Source organism: Rhinopithecus roxellana, chromosome 5, assembly GCF_007565055.1.
Source record: "Rhinopithecus roxellana isolate Shanxi Qingling chromosome 5, ASM756505v1, whole genome shotgun sequence".
Taxonomy (NCBI): Eukaryota; Metazoa; Chordata; class Mammalia; order Primates; family Cercopithecidae; genus Rhinopithecus; species Rhinopithecus roxellana.
This window is the reverse complement of record NC_044553.1, coordinates 135,434,186-135,459,965: the sequence shown is the minus strand read 5'-3', so window position 1 is coordinate 135,459,965 and position 25,780 is coordinate 135,434,186. Positions and strand designations below refer to the sequence as shown.

Genomic DNA, 25,780 nt, shown 5'->3' with positions numbered 1-25,780 from the left:
TCAAAAGATTTTTTTTTTTTTAAATCCAAACTTTTGCATTAATTATTTGAAATGCACAGCCTTTAATTTTAACCATGCTTTATTAAGGCCATTTGGATTTTATGATAATTTTCAAATTCTTGTTTTTCTTTCTGTGTTTCCTTTAGTTGGGATGAGACTCACTTTGGAAAAATGGGAAGTTACTATATCAACCGTACGTTTTTCTTTGACGTGCACCCGCCTCTGGGAAAGGTGAGCAGTGTGGTGAACAGCAGCTCTCTGGTCCTGGAGGATCGTTCCTAAGGGCTGGAGCCACATCTTGATTTTGGATTTGGGGCTTGTAGAAAGAGTTTGGGACTTGTAGAAAGAATTTTCTGACGTTTCAGACCAGCTACTTTCATGGAAAATCTTTGGTGTTTTTTAAAGGATCCTCTGGGCTCGGAAATGGAAAGAGGGCCCATCAGCTGAGGGAGGGATGAACAAAAGTGTGGCACAGCCATACAGTGGAATACTATTTGGCCGTAAAAAGGGATGAGGTTCTGATACGTGCTACAACATAGATGAACCTAGAAAACATGCTAAATGGAAGAAGCCAGACACAAAAGGTTACATACCCTGTGGTTCCACTTACATGAAATATCTAGAACTGATAAATCCACAGAGACACAAAGTAGGTTAGTGGTTGCCAGGATCTTGGGGAGGGAGGATTAGGCAGTGACTGCAAATGGGCATGGGGATTCTTTATGGGGTGATGACATGTTATGGAATTAGGTAGTGGTGATGATTGCACAATTTTGTGAATATACTTAAAACCACCCATTGCACAGTTTAAACTGGTGGATGTTATGTGAATTTGTCTCAATTTTAAAAAAGAAAAAAGAAATAGGAATACACTACATGAAGCAGAAATAGCTCAGGAGGCTGATGTCCACGTGGGGCTGACTTCTTTCTCCCTTCCCATGTCCAGCATACACATTGTTTGATCTGTTTCTCTCACATGTTTTGCCATTAGAAATTCCACCAATTAGAATTCACTTTACTCTTTTTGTGTTTGTTTGTTTGTTTTGAGACAGCGTTTCAGTCGTGCCACCCAGGCTGGAGTTCAATGGCACAATCTTGGCTCACTGCAACTTCTGCCTCCCAAGTTTAAGTGATTCTCTTGCCTCAGCCTCCTAAGTATCTGGGATTACAGGCGCCCGCCACCACGCCCGGCTAATTTTTGTATTTTTAGTAGAGACAGGGTTTCACCGTGTTGGCCAGGCTGGTCTTGAACTCCCAGCCTCAGGAGGTCCACCCACCTTGGCCTCCCAAAGTGTTGGGATTACAGGCATGAGCCACCGCGCCTGGCCCATTTTAGTCTTTTAAAAACAAAAATCTCTGAGAAGGCTCTCAGATTAGCTCTGGAATTCACGCAAGGCTTTCTTCCTAACTGGAGACTGAGATCTTGGGCACCAAGGGGACAGGAATTTTCCTGTGAGGAAGTGGGGAGGGATTTTGGAGCATATAGTACTTGGGGGATAAAGGTGGGAGCAGGAAAGCCAGGAGGAGGCAGGGATGGTAATCTTTTCTCAAAGATCACAAAGATCACCTATGGTTGGGCTTAAGGAAGCATGAGAGCAGGGGCCTTACAGGGCGGAGGGGTAGAGAGGGAGGTAGAATAGGTAGCCTATTTCAAAACTGACTCTGAGCCCAAGAAAAGTGTAGAAAGTATTATGCCTCTTCCTATCTCTTTTATACTATAACAACAATAACTATACTATAACAACAATAACAAGAACAATTAAAAACATTTATTCTGTTCTGGTCACCTTAGAGGCATTATCTCATGTAAGCCTCAGAACAACCTTATAAAGTAGGTATTGTTGCATCACCATGACACAGATGGGGAACTGAAGGCAGATAAGTAGTTTGCCATAGAGAACCAAGCTAGGAAGTGGCAGAATCAAGATTCAGACTGGTGTAGAGCCTGCTCTCTCAATTGTGACACCACACGACCTCGCAAACTTGCCTTGGCTCACTCCTCAGACTACATCTGTTGCTACCATAGAATTAAGCAACAGACGTGTTGAGTATTTGCATGGAGCTCGCCTGGGAACCAGACTTCTGATGAAGATTTTGCGTAGGAAACCCAGCCCAGTGTTTCTGTGGGGACTGCCCATTCTTTTTTGGAGTTTTCCTGGTGCTCAGCGCACTGTGGACATGTGCACAGGACTGGCTGATTTGTTTGATTTACCTAAGCCTTAGGCCAGGCGCGGTGGCTTACGCCTGTAATCCCAGCACTTTGGGAGGCTAAGGTGGGCAGATCACCTGAGGTCAGGAGTTCGAGACCAGCGTGGCCAACAGGGTGAAACTCCATCCCTACTAAAAATACAAAAATTAGCTGGGCATGGTGGCACACGTCTGTAGTCCCAGATGTTTGGGAGGCTGAGGCAGGAGAACAGCTTGAACCTGGGTGGTGGAGGTTGCAGTGAACCAAGATCACGCCACTGCACTCAAGCCTGGGCGACTGAGCAAGACTCCATCTCAAAAAAATAATAAAATAAAATAAAATAAAATAATAATATACCTAAGCCTTGCCTTCCTCACGTCTGCTTGCCTACGTGAAGGGAGAAGTGTGAGGGTTCTCAGGCTGCCCTCAGGGAGTGCGGCCCATCTGCACCCCTAATTTATCTTGTGTTCTGTCTGGTTGAAAGAGAGTGATGAGCAAACTGGAAACCTGTGAGAGGGCATAGTAGCTTCTGCAGGTTCTGAGGCCAAGCCAGTCAAGGAATCAAAACCCCTCCAAGTGGCAAGCAGGAAGTTTTTTCCTTCGCTACTGAGGCTGAGACCCGCCGCTTCACATTGGCCCCCAGCCCTGGGCATCTGGCAGCTCCAGTCCTACAGGAACTTAAAACATAAAAAAGCCTGCACATAGCAGAAAATGCGGTCAGCACAGAAGGAAGTATGAGGTCAGAAGCCTCCTTCAGAAGGTGTCAGAAGCCACCACATTTCTAGTCCACAGAGGTAACCACAGTCATCTTTGTCAATAGTTTCTTATATTCCTCTAAGAATTTTTTATGCAAATAAAAGCGTGTATGTTTTTATATATGTACATATGAACAACACGTTATATATACACACAGTTCTTTTTAAAAACTCAAATGGCATAAGACTACAGTTGTTCAGCAGCTTGTGTTTGAAACATGATATATCTTCTTTCCACATTAGCATATGAAGATGCGCTTCATTCTTTTTAATGGCCGTGTGTCATTCTGTTATGTAGATGTGCCGTAAGTATTTATGCCTCTTCAGTTGGTGGGCGGCATGTAGGTTATTTCCAGTTTTTAGCCATTACAAAAGATATTGCAGTGAACATCCTTGTACTTATATCATTGTATAGTTGTGAAGGTATATATGAAAAATTCCCAGCAGCCAAGCTAAAAAATCAGAGAATATACACATTTAAAATTGAGTTAGATATTGCTAAGTTTTCCTGCAAAGATGTTGTAATCATATATATTCCCACCAACAGTGTATGACAGTGCTTTCTTCCCCACATCATTGCTAGCACTGCTATGATCATACTTTAAAAACTTTGTTGGCCGGGTGCAGTGGCTCATGCCTGTAATCCCAGCATGGGATTTGGGAGGCCGAGGTGGGTGGATCACCTGAGGTCAGGAGTTTGAGACCAGCCTAGCCAACATGGTAAAACCCTGTCTCTACTAAAAATACAAAAATTAGCCGGGTATGGTGGCAGGTGCTTGTAATCCCAGCTACTTGGGGGGCTGAGGCAGGAGAATCACTTGAACCCGGGAGGCAGAGGTTGTGGTGAGCCGAGATCGCGCCACTGCACTACAGCCTGGGTGGCAACAGCGAGACTTGGTTTCAAAAAAAAAAAAAACTTTGCCAATTGGAGAGTAAAAAATGACACATCACCGTTTTCATTTGCATGGCTGTATGAGTTAGGTTGAACATTTTTTCATATGTTTATTAGCCATTTGTATTTTGTTTTCTATGAATTTGCCATATTTTCTAGTAAGTTATTCATTTTTTTTCTGTTGATTTGAAAGAGTTGTTTAGTTAAGAAATTAACCTGGGGCCAGGCTCCTTGGCTTACGCCTGTAATCCCAGCACTTTGGGAGGCTGAGGTGGGTGGATCACCTGAGGTCAGGAGTTCAAGATTAGCCTGATCAATATGGTGGAACCACGTCTCTACTAAAAATACAAACAAAAAATTAGCTGGGCGTGGTAGCAAGTGCCTGTAGTCCCAGCTACTCTGGAGGCTGAGGCAGGAGAATTGCTTGAACCGGGGAGCGGGAGGTTGCAGTGAGCTGAGATCATGCCATTACACTCTAGCCTGGGGGACAGAGCGAGACTCCGTCTCAAAAAAAAAAAGAAGAAAAAAAAAAAGAAATTAACTTGGAGCTACTTTGAACCCTAAGGGAACTGAGAGAGTACTGAATTTTGAGTGTCTGCTAAGTGGTTGGTGTAGTGTTAGGTGTTTACTTAATGGCGTCACCTCTAATCCTCACGCCCTCTGGGAGGAAGTTTTTATTACCTATAGCTCAGAGATATTAAGTATTGTCCGTGATCAAAGAGCTAGAATATAGGGCACTGAGATCCAACCATCTGTGCATTTCTTCACCCCAGACCAGCCAAGCAGTCTGGAAATGTATGGTCAGCACCAGGCAAGCTTGTCCTGCAAGATCGCAGGTGAGAAGAGGGATCCACTTGTTGCCACTTGGCAGCTTTAGTTCATCTAGGTATTTGGATGACCCTGTCCGGACCCTGGGGTCCCCGCCTTCCTTTTTAAAAGCAAGTCTTTGTTGTCTTTTTCTGCCAAACTTTGGCTTCTGTACCTTGACCTGGAGCTGTAGCGTGGCTCTGTTTAGAACTACTTAGAGAAAAAAGTGGGTTGGTTAGTAGTCTAAATCCAAGTCCCACAAGTGTAGCTAAGAGAGACTTTCCCCACACAGCCAGTGTATTCCCTCCTGCAACCCAGCCCACCAGAGCCCGGGGGGTCAGACTGGAGCAGCCTGGGGCTGTCCCAGATGGTTGGCATTTACCAGCAGTTTTTATACTTCAGCTGCTTCTGATTGCTTGTGTGAAAAATAGAATTTTGCAATGTTGATGGCCAAGGAAATATACAAAAGACACAGCCGATCTTGTCAAAGGTTTTGAAGGGTTCATGACTCACAGTCTCAATTTCTAGTTGATTTGTTCTGGTTTGGGAGGTACCAACGTTGCCCTCCTTTGGAATATTAGGAATGGGAGAAACCAGCCTCTGGTCTTTGGCAGTTTTTCTCTTCCCCTCTGGGCAAATGCATCTGTCTTTGCATTCCTCTTTCTGGTTTTCTTCCCTTGTCTTTATTCCTGGTATGTAGCTCCTTGGTCCCTTTTCTCCCTCACTGTGACTTGGAAACTCACTTTCCTTTCAAGAGGCCAGTTCCCCAGGAATCAGCCTCTGCCCATGACCCAAGAGCTGCCCTGTTTTATTTTACACTATCTGAAGGAAAGCAGAATAAGAGGGCCCCTTACTGACTCTGCCCTTCAAATTGTGGGGCTCTTTTTCCTTCCTAAGTGTTTAGGTTGTGCTGTTCCCAGAACTCAGCCATAATACAAGAGAGGTTTTGTTTCAAGCAGTGAGCTCTATAGACAAAAGATTCTTTGCTCTGTGGCAGCTGCAGGAGAAAATGTCGCATCGGCAACATTTTCTATGGACAGTTGTCAAGGGAACCCAAAGTCTGTGGGTGCAGCTGGAGGGAAGTTCAGAGGACAGAGGAATCTTCTCCTAAAGGCTTCTCATCTTTTTGTTTGTTCTTCTCTCCTCAGATGCTGATAGGTCTTGCTGGCTACCTGAGTGGATATGATGGTACCTTTTTGTTCCAGAAGCCTGGGGATAAATATGAGCATCACAGCTACATGGGAATGAGAGGAGTAAGGCTTCCTGACTTGATATGGACTGACTGAACCCTGGGGCCACACTGAATCAGAAATGTTAATAGTTAACAGCCCTGGAGTGGTGGCAGGTGTAAATAAAGGGACTCTGGGTGGTAAGGAGAGGGGAGGATGATCAGACCCTCCCCTGTGGTGTAGATAGTCAGAACTGAGGTGAGAAAGAAGGGAAGAGGAGGCCGCAGATAATACAGAGATGACATAGATAGGAGCAAGCACGCATTGTCACCTGCTGCCCTGCCCTGGTGTACTGTCAGACCTCAGGTTGGAGAACAGCCTGGAACCCGGGCAGTCAGGAGTCTCATGCAGCCCCAGTGGTGCCTCCATGCACTGGCATGCTGCCTGCTCCTCCCCTCACAGCCACAGCTGCTGGAGTGTTGCCTACATCTCAGAGCCTTTTCTGAAGATTTCAGCATGCCTACACCCTGTCACCATGTTCCTGTGTCTTTCCCAATGAAGGTTTCAGGCACACAGAGTTTTCCAGCCTTATTTGAAGGGAGACCAAATGTCTGCTCCAGTCCCTGTGTGTCCTAATTCACAGCACCAGCCTTGGTGGAACATGGCAGGGCCTTAACACCCAACTTTTTGGGAACCCTGAACGTGTGGCTGAATGAAGCCAGCAGAAGCTGACCTCCAGTGTGGACCTCTCAGAGAGGTTTGCATTTACAAGCCCCTTTCCTTGAGGATTTCATAGCATTTTAAATAAATGACCGTGTGCTTATTTGGCCTCATCGTTAGATGATTTGCATGGCCATATTGTAGTATATTAAACAAGGAGTATGTCCTACCCTCAAGTTCATGTTCTTAAGTGATTCTGTGTCTTCCTAATAACTTTTGAACATCACATGCCATATGTAATTGGATGTAACAACCAAACATGAGAATTTCCCATTATTCTGGCTTGTCTGTTTATTTTGATGGACAGGTAGGGGATGGAAGAGGGCTGACAGCTTAAAAAAACAAAAAACCAAACAGGCATCCAGGTACTGAAATATCAAGCAATCCCTTTTTCCAAAATCAAAATATGTACATTGTGTAGATTAAAGACTGGTTTCTGGTGTAGATGAAGAAAAGAACTAGGGGTTCCTTAAAATTCTCTGAAATACCTTCAGAGGGGTCTTTCTCAACTTGTACCTACAGTTGTGTAATAGAAGCTAATGGCTGTCAATTCCTATCTCTGTGTTAATAACACTCATTTTCTTCCCTTCTCTCTATTCCTGGTGTGTAGCTACTTGGTTGCTTTTCTCCCTCTCTCCTACCCACACCTTCCTGGCTGAACTCTGCTGATTTCATGTCAGTGCACAAGTTGCTGCTTAATGGGAACATACATATTGCTTGATTTGGCTCTTCACTATTACAATACTCTTTTCTTAGTTATAGATATCCTAGGTGACTTTAGGTCATCAAAGTCATGCCTTCATCAGGTCCCCTGTCTTAAATGTTAGGTTGTACTGAGTCCAGTAGGTCCCTGACCTAGCTCAGCTTGTTACTTGACAGCTTCTCTATTCCTCCCACAGTTCTGTGCATTCCTCGGCTCCTGGCTGGTCCCCTTTGCCTACCTCACTGTATTGGATCTGTCTAAGTCCCTCTCGGCAGCACTGCTCACCGCTGCCCTCCTCACCTTTGGTAAGTTGTCTTAGCCATGCCATGGCTTTTGGGAAATGGGCTGCCACTCTGTAAATGTAGCTGAAAATCAGTACGTTCAAGGGTCCTATGTGTGGGTCCAGTTCAATTAATTTTAGGATTGGGTAAAATGTACTACAAATCTCATTCACAGTAATACTTAATGTATATCAATAGTTATATATATAACAAGCCTTTATATTTTTGGAGGGGAGAATCGGTATGAGTAATCCCAAGGAATAGATTTACCTCCACGTTATTCACAATTGAGTTTGGAATGGGTAATAGGATAGATTTGTGAGTATGTTTGTTTTTGAAGGAAGCTTATAATTCTAATTTTGCTTCTCTTAGGTTAATATTAGTTTGCATTCCTAAACTAATTTCAACTAAATATAAAGGTAAATGCAGAAGTAGTTGGGTGGCAAGAGATAGCAAAATGGGAACTTGGATAATAATCCTCATATGGATAAATGAGAGTTTGTCGTAGAAGTTGATCATGTTGCTAGCTTTGTTGCTATGAAAGTGAATTCATGACCTTGGGGAGCTTAACATTTAAAGAAATCTAGACCAATTTAAATGGGGTACTTTATGGGTTTGCTTTGACAGATATGTTGCTTTGTTTTGACAGATAGATTGCAAGATTATTGGCTTTCTCTATAGACGACTGGTGGCTTTTTCCTTGTATCTTGAATTTCCGTCTTCAGTTATTCATTCATTTAGTCATTTATGCACTTTTCATTCAACAGTAATTTCTCAAGCACCTACCCTGCTCCCGGCCACTTTTCTCGGTCTCAGAGGGTACACCAATGAGGCACTCTGGTCTCACTGAGTTTACCCCATCGTGGGCAGACAGTAAATAAACAAGTAAATGAATAAGTCTGTCATGTGATGTCCTAAGCCAGAAAATAAAGCAGGGTAAGGGATGGAATAATGGAGATCACTACTATTTTAGACAGGGTAGTCAGGAAAGAACTTCTGAGAGGGGAGCTTTGAGCAGAGACCTGAGTGAGACAAAGGATCAAGCCCTGCAGAGATCTGAGGGAAGCGCATTCAGGCAGAGGGAAGTGCATGTACTATAGTTCCGGTGCAGAGCTCTGTGGGTTCAAATCACAGTAAGAAGGCTGGCATGGCGAGGGCAGAGTGAGTGAGGCAGAGGGTGTTGGGAGATGAGGTTGGATGGGCAGGGAGACCACACAGACTCTGGCAGTTGTCATGAGAACTTTTTACTTTGAGTGAGATTGGAAGACATTGGAGGGTTTAAGCAGGAGCATGACATAATGAGATTTAAGGATTTAAGTTAAAAAAGAAGATCATTCTGCCATCTGTCTGGAGAATCAACCACCAAGAGAGACTTCATGTAAAATGATAAGATTCTATCATAGGTGTAGCTAGTTTGTGGTTACATGAGCAGTGGCAGGACTCCCTTTTTGATGGTGGAAATTAGGAAGAGAACTCGTCTCAGGGCTGGTCTGAGTGAGTGAATGACATGATTTTCTCTTAGGTTGAGGGCCTAGAGGCAGTGTGAGATACTGCTTCTTGTCATTGGGCTTTGACGTCTCCCAGAGCTGTGGCCTTCCACCTCCCCGATGACTCAGTGTTGATGTTGACTCTAGTCCTGACCGTACAAGTGCTTACACTCAATTAACTGGCAAGAGGGACTGTTTCCTACTGCTGGGGTGTTTGGTTTTCAGGCAGCCCCTCTCTTACCTCGCCTTTTCACCAGGGAACTCATGTTTTTCAGACACGGGATGCCTCACTCTGTCCCAGTACATCCTCCTTGACCCCATCCTGATGTTCTTCATCATGGCTGCCATGCTGAGCATGGTCAAGTACAACTCCTGCGCCAACAGGTCAGAAACTCCATCCCTGGGAGGGGAGGGTCGGAAGCTGTGGCAGCTCCAGAACTTCTGTAATGGCCAGGGCCAGGGTGGATGCCCAGAGACTTGTCTTGAAGCTGAGCTTGAGGCAAGCATACGTTTTGTTTGTTTTTTTAACTTAGATTGTCCGTTTTAGATCATAAAAATAGATTTTAAGAAGTTTTCTACAGATGATTTTATTTTTGCCATATTCAAGACAGAAAATGTCAGTTGTCTTTTTCAAGCGTATTATTCTCATGTTTACAATGGAGTACAGTTGGGTAGGGGTTTTGGGATGTTATAGAGGGATCCTAATGCTTTCCCCACCCGCCTCTTGTAACCAGTGCTGGTTAGGAGATGCCAGGACAGGCCTGTCCTTCACATACTCTGTCCTAGAAAGGAGGGCACCAGGGTAGATACTGCCTGGAAACTCTCTCCCTGCCCTCAGTGGTTGCATCCAGTCCTGACCTAATGATGGGAATAGCATATATAAAGGTTGGTTTGAATGGCCCATACCAGCCAAGAGGATCCTTCCAGGTCCTGGTCAGTTCTAAAGCTGACCTGGAGGGTCCAGTCTACTTCCAGAATAGTCTTTTCCAGATCATCCTTCTACTTCTGAGAAAGTAGAATAAGTCATTCATTCTATTCCAACCAAAAGAGTTGGCCCCTCCTAGGCTTTTCTGGACGTTAACTTGGCACAGCCAGGCTCATTAAGCTCCATTGTGCTAATCAAACCTGATCAGTGACTCTCAGCCCACTCTGGCTTTGGGTGTTCTGGTTACGCCACATCCACTTCCATCTACCATTTCTTGAATAAACATACTGGGTGCCAGGTACTATGCTAGGAGCTGGATGTACAGAGCTCTGTTGGGCTTGGCTGTTTAGGAATATTCGCTCTGGCAGAGAAGGCAGCCAGAGAGCCAGAGAATCACAGTGTAGAGTACTAGGTGCTATACAAACAGCAAAATGGTCAGGAGCACTAACTTTGACCCAACTGCCTGGGTTAAAACTGTGCCCCACTGCCTGCTAGCTGTATTACTCCACCTCTTTGTCTCTTGATTTCCTCCTGTGCAAAAAGAGGACCTAGTGACATACAATCCGCTGTGGGCTATAGTGATGGCTAGAAGAATTAATGTATGTATTATACTTGGAATGGTGCCTGACACATAGTAAGCACTCAGTAAATGCTGCCTTCGCCAGGGGCAGAGGTGACACAAAGGAGAGGGCTGCCTGAGTCCAGGAGCACCTAAGGATTCTCCTTTCACTCCTGCCTGACCGGTCACTTGTGAAGAAGGAGCCCCCGCTTACCCTGAGCCCTGTACTTAGCCAGGAGCACTATGGACACTCTCCCCAGAAAAATACCCTGCGCACTCAGACTGTGGTTTGCCTGCCGTTCCAGAGCTTTCATAGACCGCCTCCTCCCTGGAGCCATGCCATGGTCCCTTGAGGCTAAGAGCCCCCAAGACAGGGCACAGCACAGCCTCTCCAAGTCTGAGAACTGCCCTGTGCCCTGCTGTGCTTGCGTTTTCCTTTGGTTCCAGCTGCCAAATTGAACTCCGTCTTGTTGATTTTCAGGCCCTTCTCTGCCCCCTGGTGGTTCTGGCTCAGCCTGACTGGTGTTAGTCTTGCTGGTGCTTTAGGGGTCAAGTTTGTTGGCCTCTTTATCATCCTTCAAGTGGGGCTGAACACCATTGCAGACCTTTGGTACCTGTTCGGAGACCTCAGTCTTTCATTGGTGAGCACCCAAGCGTTTGCTGTGGAAATGTTTTTCCTCCCTGATGTTGCTGAGTAGGAGCCAGTGGCCTTCTCTGTCTCTGCTGCAGGTGGCAGAGTGGCTGTGTTCTGGATCCCAGGTGGGCTGGACCCCCAACCCCCCGCAGACAGCAGGACATCAGGGAGTGGGCCTGGCTGAGGATTGGATAGGGTTCAAGGGAGAGGATGGATTAACATTCTTGGAAGTCTCCTTTTGCATTTGTTTTGTAATGTCTGCCTATTTTTTTTTCTTTTTGAGATGGAGTTTTGCTCTGTTACCCAGACTGGAGTGCAGTGGCTGATCTTGGCTCACTGCAACCTCCACCTCCTGGGCTCAAGTGATTCTCTTGCCTCAGCCTCCCAAGTAGCTGGGATTACAGGCACATGTCACCATGCCCAGCTAATTTTTATAGTTTTGGTAGAGATGGGGTTCTACTGTGTTGGCCAGGTTGTTCTCAAACTCCTGACCTCAAGGGATCCACCCGCCTCGGCCTCCCAAAGTACGGGGATTACACGCGTGAGCCACCGAGCCTGGTCTGAACTCACAATTTTCATTTGCTGACCCACAGCCTCCATATTTGGAGGCCAGTAAGGGCCTTTACGGTTTATTATTTATTAAGGGCTGATTCTGTGCCAGGCACTATGTGAAATGCTTTACCTCCATTATCTCATTTACCCCTCATAATAGTCTTATGAGGTGGGGAGTTATTACCCTGATTTTCAAATGAGGAAATGAAAACCTACAGAGGTAATGACCTCCCCAAGGCCATGGGGAGTGAGAGGTATATCTAGGAGTCACACCCAGGTTAGGTTGGCCCCTGGCCATCACTCTGCTGTGGTGCTGCTCCATCACCTCCGAACCAACTCCTAACAAGTTTATTCACTTACTCATTCATTCATTCAGAAAATATGTGAAGACCATCTACTGTGTGTGAGGTGCTGGAATATACAGATGAATACAATATGGTCCCCATCCTCTGGGGTCAATGGAGAGAGAGAAATAGGGAAGCAGGCAGTTACAGTCAGCCAGGCGTGCTGAGAGAGCACAGAAAAGGGCACCAGGCCAGTCCCAGGCAATCCAGGAAGGCCTCTGGGAGGAAGCTGGGAAGATAAGGAGCCATTAGCCATGTGATGGTTGGGCTGGGACAGTAGAGGAAGCACTGGGAAAGTACAAGGAGGTCAGTGTGTCCCTGGAACATGGAGGGGACTGGTGAGCAGCTATGTTGCAGATGCAGGCAGTGCCTTGTCCTTGGCACAGTGACAGGCTGGGGTCTTGGGTGTAGAGCCTGGAGAAGTGGCAGAGGGCTGGCCCATGTTTATCTTGTGTAGTGCTTGGGTGGTGGGTGTTATAGAAAGGCTTAGGGTTTCCACATATTCTCCTCTCCTCTTGGCCATTTTTTATGATTATGACTTGCACATTAAAATCTATATATAATGCATGCATAGTGCATAAGGAATAATGAGGTCTCACGTGCCTGGCACCCCACGCTGGCCTCTGTTTGCAGGTGACTGTGGGAAAACACCTGACTGCTCGTATCCTGTGCCTCATAGTGCTGCCCCTGGCTCTCTACACAGCCACCTTTGCTGTTCACTTCATGGTGCTGAGTAAAAGGTATGGACAGAGCCTTTGCAGCGTCTTGCTTCTGGTTTTCCTTTTGCCCTTAAGCCTGTGGAGGGGCTGGGTGATGTTCTAGGTCTGTGGTTAAAATGATAGGAGAGGGACCCAGGGGCTTTTTCCTGTTTCTTTCCCACTATATTCTATCCTTTGGGTGTGCTAACGGCTCAGAAAGGCAGTACCCTAACCTGAAGGAAGAAGCTATTTTCCTTATAGCCAAATTGTCCCTTATCTCTAAACAGAGTCCCCTGTACTTAGCAGGGATAGGCAACAATAAGATGTGCAGTAGGAGTGAGGGTAACAATAGTAATAACACCGGCAGCAACAGCTCCCACTTCATGAGTAGCCACTGAGAATTAGGAACTGTGTTCTGCATTCTGTGTACAGTATCTCATTTAATCACAATCACTTGCGACTTCTCTGGGTTTCTTTAAATCTCTAGTTTATAAATGAGGAACTAAGGCTGAACAAGGTTATCTTGCCCAAGGTCACACAGCTAGTAAGTGGCTGAGTTGGGATTTGGACCCCAATTTCTCCATCACCCACTTCTGTCCCATGATCTGATTCTAATTCCCTTAAACTAACTGAGCAGAGCTCTTCCGAGAGCTCCTGGGAAATCACATTTTCACTCCTTTAACTTGGCTCTTCCTCTTCCCACAGTGGCCCTGGTGACGGTTTCTTCAGTTCTGCCTTCCAGGCCCGGCTTTCAGGGAACAACCTGCACAATGCTTCCATCCCTGAACGTGAGTGTCTCTGGGCCTTTACAAAGGTAGATGGCAGAGGGGCTTCCTGGGAGTTGAATTGGAAAAGACAAATATGATGGCTTGGGTTATTTTAGCCTGTGATGGCATGGTGGGAGAAAGACCCAGTTCGATCTAGTAAAAATACTCGAGAGCGAATCAGGACAGAGGAGAGGAAGACATCCTGAGCAGCAAGCTCTGTGACCCTAAAGAATGACTTCTCCTTTGTGGCTCTCCAAGCCAGCTCTGAGGGAAGGTCACTCAGAGAGAATCTGGTAACAACACCAGGCCCTTCAGAGCCAGTTGTCAGTTTCCCGCACCGCTTTCTGAGTGTTGCGTCGATTTGCCTACGACAGATGGTAGTGGAGCATGTGCTCGCCCTCCAGAGATGGAGCCTGGTGTAGGGGAGCTCCACACGGTGTGACTGGAGGCGTTAAGTACATAAAGAGGGAGCACAGCTCTGGGGATTGACAGGCGTGAAGGAGCATGGCTGCTGGGCGGTTGAGGGCATCAGAGGCACATGATGTGGGTTGCCTTGGAGTCAGGCCCTAGAAGGATGTGTGGCTTTCAACAGATAGAGAGGGCATCTCAGGCAGGAGGGATGACATGATCAAAGCCAAGGACAGAGTAAAACTCAAGGCACAGGTTATATGCAGAAAACTACTGGAAGATAAATGTGAAAAGTTAGGTTGGGCCCAGATTATGAGGGTTTGAGGTGTCTGGATGAGGTATTTGACTTCCTCAAATAGGCCGTGGAGACCTAGTGGAGGTCTTTGAGCAGTCAGGAGGCCCAGAAGGCTGTGCTATAGGGAGATGACATGGGTGGGAGAGTCGAGGCTGGCTGGGGAGGGGACAGGATTGGAGGCAGGAGAAGCCCTCTGGGAAGCTATTGAAGGGACCTGAGCTGGACATGGTGGGGCAGCCACAGGGTAAGGCAGATGGGCGTATGTAAGGGAGATCTGGACATAGCAAGGGAGGAAGAAAGATGTCACTAAGGACTTGAGTGCAGGTGATTGCTTCCTGGAGGCAGAGACTGCCTCTTACTCATTTTAGTCTTTCCAGGCTTTGCACAGTGCCTAAAATACAGCGGGCTCTCCCAGGCTGGGAAGAATGAGAACTAGGGAAGCAGGAGAAGAAGTTGGGTTGGAAGAGCAGATACTGAATTCCACACTAGAGGGCTTGACAGTGAGCTGCTTGGGGAAATTGGTGCCATGGGGCCAGTGGGCTTTGGGGCTGATGCTTTCAAAGGAGGAATCAGCCAAGTAAAAGGGCAATTGATGCTGTAGCAGTAGCTGTGATTTGTAAGGAAACTGTAGAAAGAGGAAAAGAAGAGGGCTGAGGTCAGATCACTGGGGAATGCAAGCAGAGGAGGAATTAGGAGAGGAGGCTGCAGAGGAACAGCCCTTGAGGGAGCGTGTGATCAAGAAGCGGGAACAGGCCGGGCGCGGTGGCTCAAGCCTGTAATCCCAGCACTTTGGGAGGCCGAGACGGGCGGATCATGAGGTCAGGAGATCGAGACCATCCTGGCTAATACGATGAAACCCCGTCTCTACTAAAAAATACAAAAAACTAGCCAGGCGACGAGGCGGGCGCCTGTAGTCCCAGCTACTCGGGAGGCTGAGACAGGAGAATGGCGTGAACCTGGGAGGCGGAGCTTGCAGTGAGCTGAGATCCGGCCACTGCACTCCAGCCTGGGCGGCAGAGCAAGACTCTGTCTCAAAAAAAAAAAAAAAAAAAAAGAAGCGGGAACAGAGAGCATTTCAAGAAATAAAGGTGGTCAGCCGTGTGTAGAGCTGCCGAGGTTGGCCTGCCTGAGAACTCAGAAGAACACAACTGTGGAGTTTAGCAAATTCCTGCTCATTATTTAAAGGCCTAGCTCAGCTGTCATCTCTTCGATCAAATCGTCCTCTCTTTACTCCTTGGGAGAGAATTTGTCCTGTTCCGAGTTCCCCCCACTCCCACTGTGTGACACATCATCATGCCTTTGTGGGGCACTTGTCCACCGTCCTGTACTTGTCAGTGTGTGAAGCTGTCTTCCTTGTAGACAGGGCTCTTCCAGGGCCACAGGCAGGCCTCCTCCACCTTTGGATCCACTGTGTAATCAATACATTCTTCTGGTCCACTGAATGAACCAAGAAAAACAGGAGCAGGTCATGCCAGCGGATTGGAAGAGGGGCAATATTAAGGAAAAGAGGCTTCTCAATAACTCAGGACCTATAGGAGGAGGGGATGCTCTTGGGAAGTGGTTTTCTGTGTTTTTTTTTTTTTTTTAATTCAGAGTAAAACAAAACACCATTGAACAGTTATTTCATATGGTACTAGATTCAAAAGGCACAAAAGAATAGAGTGAAAAAAACGGTTTGTCAAAATGTTGTATCTTGGAGAATGTTCCAGGCAAAGACAGAAAATGCTTCTTCCTTCTTTATTCCATTGAATCCATGTAGAGACCTTGAGAAGGACAAGTTGTTTTTCATCTTTTGCTGTTATACATAGTGCTTTGATAATGACAGTGTTAACACCAGCTTCTTCTGAAGTCCTCAGGAGGGAGGGGAGTAAGTGGGCCCTGTAGTGAACTCTGTCTTGAGTCGGCTCCATGGGAGTGAGAAGGCAGCTGGGCTTCAGTCCAGGGCCCAGGGGAGTCTCGCAGAGAGTTAGTGAGCAGAGAGTTAGAGGCAGGGGCAGCCTCTAGCACTGTGGCAGCTCACCCCTCTGCTGTCTCCCTTCCTCCCAGACCTGGCCTACGGCTCTGTGATTACTGTGAAGAACCTCCGGATGGCCATCGGCTATCTGCACTCCCACAGGCACCTCTACCCCGAGGGCATTGGTGCCCGTCAGCAGCAGGTCAGTGAGCCTTTTGTGCACTTGTATGGCAGCAATGCTGTTCACCCTAAGAGTTCACTCTCTTGCCTCCTGTCCTTTGCTTATCCCATTCCCCCTGCTTAAAACATTCTTCCTAGCCCTGCACCCTTCTCTTTCCTCTGGCTAACCCCAGGCATCAGCATAGGTGATCTTCAGTGACCACCGTGTCCCACCTCTCCATGGTACTAGGTGGGGTGCCCCTCTGATGAGAAGCTTGGTGGCACCTTCCACATGCCTACGTGGTAAACCTTCTTATATTGAACTGTGCGTGCTTACTTCCTGCCGTCTCTTTGGTACTTGATTGCTAGCTCCTGGAAGGCTGAGTTGCCTAGCGCAGTGCCTGCAATGGGATGGGTGATGAGTAAAGTGTGGTAGTTATGAACACAGACCTGGGAACCAGACTAGGTAATCTGGGTGTGAAGCCTGCTTTCATACAGAGTGTCACTTTGGACAAATTCATCTTCTTGTGCTTCAGTATCCTCTTCTTTTTTTTTTTTTTTTTTTTTTGAGACAGAGTTTCGCTCTGTCACCCAGGCTGGAGTGCGGTGGCGCAATCTTGGCTCACTGCAAGCTCCGCCTCCCGGGTTCACGCCATTCTCCTGTCTCAGCCTCCTGAGTAGCTGGGACTACAGGCGCCCGCCACCATGCCCAGCTAATTTTTTTGTATTTTTAGTAGAGACGGGGTTTCACCGTGTTAGCTAGGGTGATCTTGATCTCCTGACCTCGTGATCTGCCCGCCTTGGCCTCCCAAAGTACTGGGATTACAGCCGTGAGCCACCGCACCCGGCCTGTATCCTCTTCTTTAAGTTGGGGAAAATAAGTAGTACCTCTCTCCATCATAGGGCAGTTGTGAGGATTAAATGAGATAACAATGTGAAGTGCTTATGAGAGATTAGCCATGTGAGTATCATCTGAATGAGTGAACGACGCTGTGAAGGAGTGTTTGTGTGGCTGCAGTGTATGGTGCCTGAGAGGGAGAAGCAGGATGCTGAAGAGGTTGGTGGGGCTATATGGGGGAGAGGCCTGTGTTATAGTAGATTTGACTTTGCTCCGTAGACATTAGGGAGGCAATAAAAATTATTATGATTATGATTAGATCTCTAGTTTAGAAAGGTAACTTTAGTGGGAATGTGATAGCTCACAAGGAACCAGTTTGGAGGCAATAATTATGACAAAGGACAGTGAACAGAGGCAAAAAGCATGGAATCTTTACAAAGATTTGTACTTTGCAAAAAGTTGTGCCTCTCCAAATGCTTTGTTTTTATTTCCCTTTTAGTTGCTAGAAAGTGACCCAGGGTGTATTCGTTCGATTTCACGCTGCTGATAAAGACATATCCGAGACTGGGCAATTTACAAAAAAAGAGGTTTAATTGAACTTACAGTTCCACATGGCTAGGGAGGCCTCACAACCCTGGTGGAAGGCAAGGAGGAGCAAGTCACATCTTATGTGGATGGTGGCAGCCAAAGAGAGAGCTTGTGCAGAGAAAATCCTGTTTTTAAAACCATCAGATTTCTGGCCAGGTGCAGTGGCTTACGCCTGTAATCACAGCATTTTGGGAGGCTGAGGTGGGCGGATCACATTAGGTCAGGAGTTTGAGACCAGCCTGGCCAATATGGTGAAACCCCATCTCTCCTAAAAATACCAAAAAATTACCCGGGCTTGGTGGCACCCGCCAGTAATCCTAGCTACTCAGGAGACTGAGGCAGGAGAATCACTTGAACCGGGCAGGTGGAGGTTGCAGTGAGCTGAGATTGCGCCACTGCACTCCAGCCCGGGTGAAAGAGGAAGACTGTGTCTCAAAAAAATAAAAAAATAAAACCATCAGATCTCGTGAGATCCATTCACTACCACAAGAACAGCACGGAAAAGACCCGGCCTCATGATTTAGTCATCTCCCACTGGGTCCCTCCCACAACACGTGGGAATTATGGGAGCTACAAGATGAAAATTGGGTGGGGACATAGAGCCAAACCATATTACAGGGTATTGGGTTTTAGTGTCAGTTTCTTATCCTCAATTCTCCATTCATGTCTGACCCAGTGGTTTTCAGCCCTGGCTGCACTTAGAATCAATGGAGAGATTTTTAAAAATTCTGATGCCTAGACTCCACTGCAGAGATGATAATTTCATTGATCTAGGATGAGGCCCATGCATTTTGCATTTTTGGTTTGATTTTAAGCTGTCCAGATGATTCTAAGTCATGTATACCCAGGGCAGAGACAACTAGCTGTACTGTGTTCTCATGTGGTGTTAAATTGCTGCAGGTGTCATGTAGAAGACACTACAGTTACAGACGTGGTGACCAGAACATCTACACTGTGCAAAGGGAGAGAAAGGCCAAACTCTGAAAGGCTCTGTTAAGCTAGTGTTACGTACTCAGAGCCCATGTGTAGAGGTGTGAAGCGTGATGGTGGTATAGGGAAAGTGCATAGGGCCAAGGGACAGAAGTGTCTGGCTTTGTCATTGACCAGATCACTTAGCCTTTCAGCCTGTTTCCTCATCTGTAAATTGAGGGGATTGGACTAAATAATTATCTCCAGTGGCCCTTCCTGCCCTGCAGTTTAATGTCTTGTTAACAGGTCTAGGTCTCTATTTTAGAATGTTTTTAAAGCATAGCATTTATAAAATTGGAAAATATAGAAAAGTATGAAAAAGAAAACAGAAACGACATGTAATCCCAGAAGATTAAGTGTTTATCTAAATGTTTTAACGTACAACATTCTGCTAAATTGGATACCTGTGTTATTCGGAAATCTCATGGTATAAAAATCTCCGTTGTCAAAACAAACATTTCAATGGGAAAAGGGGCCATGGACTGTACTCATGATAAAGAAATAATTTTTCTTGTAGGAATTTTAATCGTAATTGCTGTTGTAAAACAGACACACAAAGACTGCTGTGCTACCACACATCTACACCTTGTAAAACAGACACACAAAGACTGCTCTGCTACCACACATCTACACAGAGTACACACATGAGCATCACAGAACCTTAACTTCCTTGAGCAAATCCAGGCTGGATGGACGATATCGAACTTTTTCTCAGGAATGTAGAATTCATTTTAATTTCTTTATGAGCACCAAAACTTTTTAGCTTCTTGTATATCCTTAATATTATCCCTACGTTTTTTATTTTTTCTGAGGAATGAAGCAAATACCACTCAAAAGAAGCAGCCATAATGCAGGCAAAATAATTTTTCCCCTCAATGCTAATTCTGAATCTTGTTGTAAGTACAGTCATGCATCGGGGGGCTACTGTCTGAGAAATAGGTCATTAGGTGATTTGATCGTTGGGTCAACATCGTAGTATGTACTTACACAAACCTGGGTGGTACAGCCTACCACACACCTAAGCTACATAGTATAGTTGATTGCTCCTAGACTACAAACCTGTATAGCATGTTACTGTACTGAACACTGCAGGCAGTTGGAACACAGTGGAACACAATGGTAAGTATTTGTATTAACTTAAACATATCTAAACATGGAAATGTTATAGTAAAAATATGGTATTATAATCTTATGGGACAACCATCATATATGCAGTTTGTTGTTGACCAAAATGTCTTTATGTGGCATATGACTGTAAATTGGTCATATTTTGTCCAGTTGCAGTTATAAAAACTCATTTGTAAGAGTTCTCTACTTGTTTACATAATTGGCATAATTGGATGTATCTAGTCTCTATCCTGGGAGCATTTATTTAGCTGCCCTGGTTTGAATTCTGTCTCCCCAACTCATAAGCTGTGTGACCTTGAGCAAATTACTTAACTTCAGTTTCCTTGTAAGTAATGTGGGGATAACCATACTACGGCATAGAGCTGTAATGATGTTTAAATGAGAGAAGACTTGCCCAGCCGGGAGCGGTGGCTCACGCCTGTAATCCCAGCACTATGGGAGGCCGAGGTGAGCAGATCTTGTACAAGGTCAGGAGATCAAAGCCATCCTGGCTAACACGGCAAAACCCCATCTCTACTGAAAAAAAAAAAAAAAATCAGCTGGGCACAGTGGCTCATGCCTGTAATCCCAGCACTTTGGGAGGCCAAGGTGGGCAGATCATGAGGTCAGGAGATCGAGACCATCCTGGTTAACACAGTGAAACCCCGTCTCTACTAAAAGTACAAAAAATTAGCCAGGCATGGTGGCAGGCGCCTGTAGTCCCAGCTACTCAGGAGGCTGAGGCAGGAGAATGACATAAACCCGGGAGGCGGAGCTTGCAGTGAGCCAAGATCGTGCCACTGTACTCCAGCCTAGGTGACAGGGCGAGACTCCATCTCAAAAAAAAAAAAAAAAAAGACTTGCCCAATGTTTAGAATAGTGCCTGGTAATAAATGGTAGCCATTTTCAGCATTAGCATTTCATGAGTCTTTTCCCATGTTGCTAAAAAAATGCTCTGAAACATTTTTTATGGCTGTATATTATTCTATCCCAGGACATACTATCATGTTAACTATTTTTCTGTTACTAGACAATCATACTGTTTCCTGATTTTTTTGTACAAAATGTGAGTTAAATTCTAGGACAGGATATCTGTGGAGCTTTTTAGTTTCGTTTGGCCACATTATAGAAAATATAATAGCATGAATTTTTCATTTAGAAAGTTTGAGGCATGATCTGAATTACTTTTTTTTTCCTAGATGGAGTCTTGCTCTGTTGCCCACGCTGTAGTGCAGTGGTGTGATCTTCACCTTCTGGGTTCAAGCGATTCTCTTGCCTTAACCTCCCGAGTAGTTGGGATTACAGGCGCATACCACACCCGGCTAATTTTTGTATTTTTAGTGAAGACGGGGTTTTACCATGTTGGCCAGGCTGATCTCAAACTCCTGACCTCAGGTGATATGCCCACCCCGGCTTCTCAAAGTGCTGGGATTACAGGCATAAGCCACCACGCCCAGCTTTAATTACTTTGAAAATGCACTTAAATCCTCATTCTGTTTTTGTGCTGAAGTCGGTTATATAAGGCCTCATGGTTCCTCCCTCTAGAAGGCTGGATAGAACTTTTAGGACAAGATGCAGAAAGATACAAAGAGACAAAAAGGCTCTTGTGGGACAAGGCCTCTAAATGCAGAAGGAAGGAGAGAATTTCACTCACCAGTGCTACATCTGAGCCCCATTGGGAAACATGGCCCCTCGGGTTGGTGGCTGGGGATTCTGAAATTGGCTTAAGCAATGTTGGTTTGATGTTGATTGTTCTTGGCCAGCTGTGCTGATAGTGATGGTCTTCTCCCTCCTGCCTCCTGTTCCCTCCGCCCCCACCCCCCACCCAGGTCACCACCTATTTGCACAAGGACTACAACAACCTGTGGATTATCAAGAAACATAACACAAATTCAGGTAATGTGGTCAGAGACTGATGCTTCTTGTGCTGTTACTCTCTCTGAGCCCTCCTTAAGATTTCTCATGCCTGCAAAAGAATGATCTTGAGATGGGCTTTGCTAACCATCTTTGACATCTTTACTTATCTCAATTATCCTTTTAATTATTATTTATTAAGCACCTACTGTGTTCCAAGCACTGTTGTTGGCATAGAGGATAAGCATTGAGCAAAACAAGTAAGAACTTGCTCTTAGAGCTATCATTTTGAAGACAGATAGCAGAGCCCAGATTTAATCCAAGTAGAGGTTACTTGAGCATGCCACTGGGGGCTGGTGAGTGGCCCCAGCTGAGGGCACCTGGCTGCTGCTCTCATTTCTGACATAGAGCACACCAAACATTGCACACTGTAGCATGTGGTGCAGCTCAAGTTGTCTTGATAAGATAGAATTCTGCCCACTGCTCAGCCCTGGCCTGAGTCAGTCAGTTGGAGATCTGAGGGGCTACTAGTCCTGTGACTGGAATTTGTCTAGACTAATTCCTGGGATGTAACTCAATGCCTGCTGATCTGTTCCCAACTGGCCTGGGTGAAGTAACTCTGCAGCACACCTATCAGGCTCTCAGGGCTTTATGACAAGAGTAAGAGCTGGAGCCAGATCTTCCTTTCTTTGGTCAGACAGCTAGCTACCTGCAGGCTGTGCCTCTGCTGCAGCTGAGAAGAGAACAGAGGGCATCTTACACTCACCTTCCGAGCCTGTCATCTGTGCTGACAGTCTTGTGTCACAGGTATCTCTGTGACTCCTCAGCAAATCCCACCTGGCTTAGCCTATCCCAGCTTAGCTGCTCCTGGGCCTTTGTGGAGAAATGGGCAGCTACTCACCTAAATCCACCTCCTGTTATTGCCATGTAGGCTAGAAACGTGGTGTATAAAACCACTTTGCATTCTGCTCCTTAGTAGGATAAATTATCACACCATTGGGCAGAGTCTGTTTCTATACCTTTATAATGGACATTGATTGATTCAGCAGGCCAAATGTGAGTGTTCTATCACAGTGAGGAGTTACGAGGGAAGACCAGTTTTACTTCCATCGTGTGGTCATGAACCAAGTCTTTGACATTCCTAGTCTGTTATTCCATTGTAACTTCTGAGTTAAGATGGTTGCATTTCATCGAAGTGATTAAGGATTTTGTGGGAGCTTTATAGACTAGGGTCTTTGTGTTCTTGATGGCTGTAAATGCCCCTCCCCACCAAATGCATATGAAATAAAGCCTCCCTCCCTATTGACTTATTTGATTTGTCATCTTGCTAATTAATGCTTTTAAGAGACCCTACCAGGCAGCATGGAAATGGGCATCTCTTCCGTTGAGTTCTCTGATTCTCTCGAGAGCCAGTGATTTGCACTGGCAAATTTATCTTTCCTGACCTTGATCTATTTATAGTGTGTTGGTATCTCACTGTTTGGGACAGAAATTTGCAAGGATCCATTCTGTGTTGCTATGATTACTGCCAGCTCCTTTTCCATGTCATCACCTTTCTAGATCCTGATTGGTCTTGACTTTGAGATGATACAGAAGTAGTCCCTTAATCATTTCATCATTCTTTGCCTCACATTTAGCAAGTTTATTGCCAAAGACAAGATACTTGCTGGCACAATTGTCAGGGTTTATTTGATTTTGAGGAGAGTTGGGCAAGAGGTCATTTGTATGGAATTAGTTTTTAGAAGACTATTATTACTACTAAAGTCTTATTATTTAGCTTCCCAGCTTAAGCTCCAGTGGGGCTTCAGCGCCTATTGGGTAAAGGCCACGTTCCCGCCTGGAATATGCAGTCTGGCCACACTCGTTCATCGCCTCATCTGTTCCCACTCTCCCCCACCCCACCCACCCTTACAGTATGAAACCCATTTGCTATTCATCAAAGGAGTTTTTCTTCTTCTTCTTCTTCTTCTTCTTTTTTTTTTTTTTGGAGACAAAGTCTTGCACTGTCACCCAGGCTGGAATGTAGTGACACAATCTCGGCTCACTGCAACCTCCGCCTCCCGGGTTCAAGCAATTCTCCTGCCTCAGCCTCTCGAGTGGCTGGGACTACAGGTGTGCGCCACCACGCCTGGCTATTTTTTGTATTTTTAGTAGAGATGGGGTTTCACCATGTTGGCCAGGCTTGTCTCAAATTCCTGGCCTCAGGTGATCTGCCCACCTCAGTCTTCCAAAGGGCTAGGATTACAGGCGTGAGCCACTGTGCCCGGCCAGAAGTTTTCTTCTTTCACACTTCTAGTGCCTTTCCCCCACTTGTCCACCTGACAAAATCCTCCCTTTCCTTTAGGAGTTTTTTGAAGCATTGTCTCTGGGACAGCCTTCTCTAGTCCCCCAAGGCAATTTAGGGGTCCTTCCTGTCTGGTCTGAGAGTACCTGGTTTATACCTCTAGCAGATACCACATGGTACTGTAACCCTTTACCAGTTGGCCCTTGATTAATACTAGCCTGGTAAGTGATTTTGGATATCAATGCTTGTTTATTTTTGGCAGATCCCCTAGACCCTTCCTTCCCAGTGGAGTTTGTGAGACATGGAGACATTATTCGACTAGAACACAAAGAGTAAGTCTATTTGCAGTTTGGATAAATAAATGGTATGGGCACCAAGGGGAGGCAGTTATTTTAAGAATTAAACAGAAGTTAGATTTTGATAAGGCTCTGGTCAATGGAGCAAGGCTGCAGTGCGAGAATAGGAGAAGCATTTTATGAAGGTGATGAAATTGCAGGCCAGCCTTTGCCCCTGCCTACTGGGGACCTTTCAGTTTCCCATTTCCTAGAGGAAAATTTGAGTTGCCCAAAGCTGCTGCTGCTTTTTTTTTTTTTTTTGAGACAGAGTCTCATTGTGTTATCCAGGCTGGCCTCAAGAGTCCTGGGCTCAAGCGATCCTCCCGCTTCAGCCTCTCAAATGGTTGCTATTACAGGTGTGAGTCATCACACCCGGCTCCCAAAGCTTCTTCTTAAGTGGCTGCCTTTAGAAAGACGTAGGAGTCTGTTTCTGAGAATATGGCAAGCTAGCTTATTTAACCAGTGTTCTCACTGAAAATGACTAAAAATGCTGGAATAATATAAAGACTTTTAAGAGCATAAAAAGGCTGACAAGATATTAAAGAGTTACCAGGCCAAAACCTAAGTGAAATGAGGAATCCAGAGAAATAAGTGAGACACTGAAGCCACTTTTGCTTTGATCCCACAATCTTGACTTTTGGCTGCCTCTTGAGAGAAGAGGTTTTAAAGTCAAACCTCTAGGCTCACCCAAAGTGGTAAATTTATTAAGTTATCCTTCCCCGTATTTGGAACCCCCAAAGGCTTGGGGTAAGGGTAAATCTGCCCTATGCACCTGTGCCCAGGAAGAATTACTTGAGGACCCAGCTAAGTGTTGGGGGTTGGGTGGTGAACTGTCCTTAGTTCCTGAGAAGTTGGAACTACCATTTGATCCTCACATGAACTTGGGGCTCAAATTCATGTCACCTGGATGATCTCAGAATCTCCAAGCCGTGAGTTTAAACTGAACATGATCCTAGATTGGTCATGTCTCCTAGGTGCATGGCTAAAAGCAAATGTAAGCCCTCTTTGGGGAAAGACATTGTCATTTGTTCCCATAAATAGTTTCTTAGTGACAATAGTACATGCCCAAAAGTAACAAAGCACACAAGAAAATAGGGCACTGTGTGCGAGAACAAGCTGAAACGACAGAGAGCAGGAGCAGCCCCGTAAACATTTCATAGACTGGAATTATCGGATACAAATTTTTAAAAATCAAGGGTGTGTGTGTGTGTGTGTGTGTGTGTGTGTGTGTGTGTGTGTGTATAGAGAGAGAAGCAATTAGCTGTGGGTTTTTTTCTGAGTCAGCTGGATTTTGAATACTTAAAATTTTTATTTTATTAGATAAATTTCATTTTGTCATTAATAAAAATTTATTGTAATTAAATTTTACTTTTGCAAATTTTCACAAATTGTATAATGAACATTTATTACTCGTTCCAGATAAAAGTGAGAGTTGTTACATAAAACTAAATAAATAAAAGCTAAATTAAATCCCTCTCATCCTCCACAGATGTCTACTTAAAAAACCT

At 45.5% G+C, this 25,780-nt stretch overlaps 1 protein-coding gene across 5 annotated transcripts in view; it reads left to right on the top strand.

Annotated features, from left to right (window-relative positions):
* POMT2 (protein O-mannosyltransferase 2) overlaps positions 1-25,780 on the top strand; it is a 48,029-nt gene that overhangs the window by 9,755 nt on the left and 12,494 nt on the right. For 4 of the 5 annotated variants that reach the window (XR_004057391.1, XR_750074.2, XM_010382716.2 and 1 more), the window contains exons 2-11: positions 147-231; positions 5,791-5,895; positions 7,431-7,539; positions 9,278-9,386; positions 10,968-11,127; positions 12,650-12,756; positions 13,420-13,502; positions 16,231-16,340; positions 21,629-21,695; positions 24,200-24,269. Coding sequence is in view for 3 of the 5 variants with exons in the window: in XM_010382716.2 (XP_010381018.1) it covers positions 147-231; positions 5,791-5,895; positions 7,431-7,539; positions 9,278-9,386; positions 10,968-11,127; positions 12,650-12,756; positions 13,420-13,502; positions 16,231-16,340; positions 21,629-21,695; positions 24,200-24,269 (1,005 nt within the window). In the remaining 2 variants the exon portion in view is untranslated. The remainder of the gene's footprint in view (positions 1-146; positions 232-5,790; positions 5,896-7,430; positions 7,540-9,277; positions 9,387-10,967; positions 11,128-12,649; positions 12,757-13,419; positions 13,503-16,230; positions 16,341-21,628; positions 21,696-24,199; positions 24,270-25,780) is intronic. The other variant, XM_030931045.1, reaches the window with a different exon arrangement.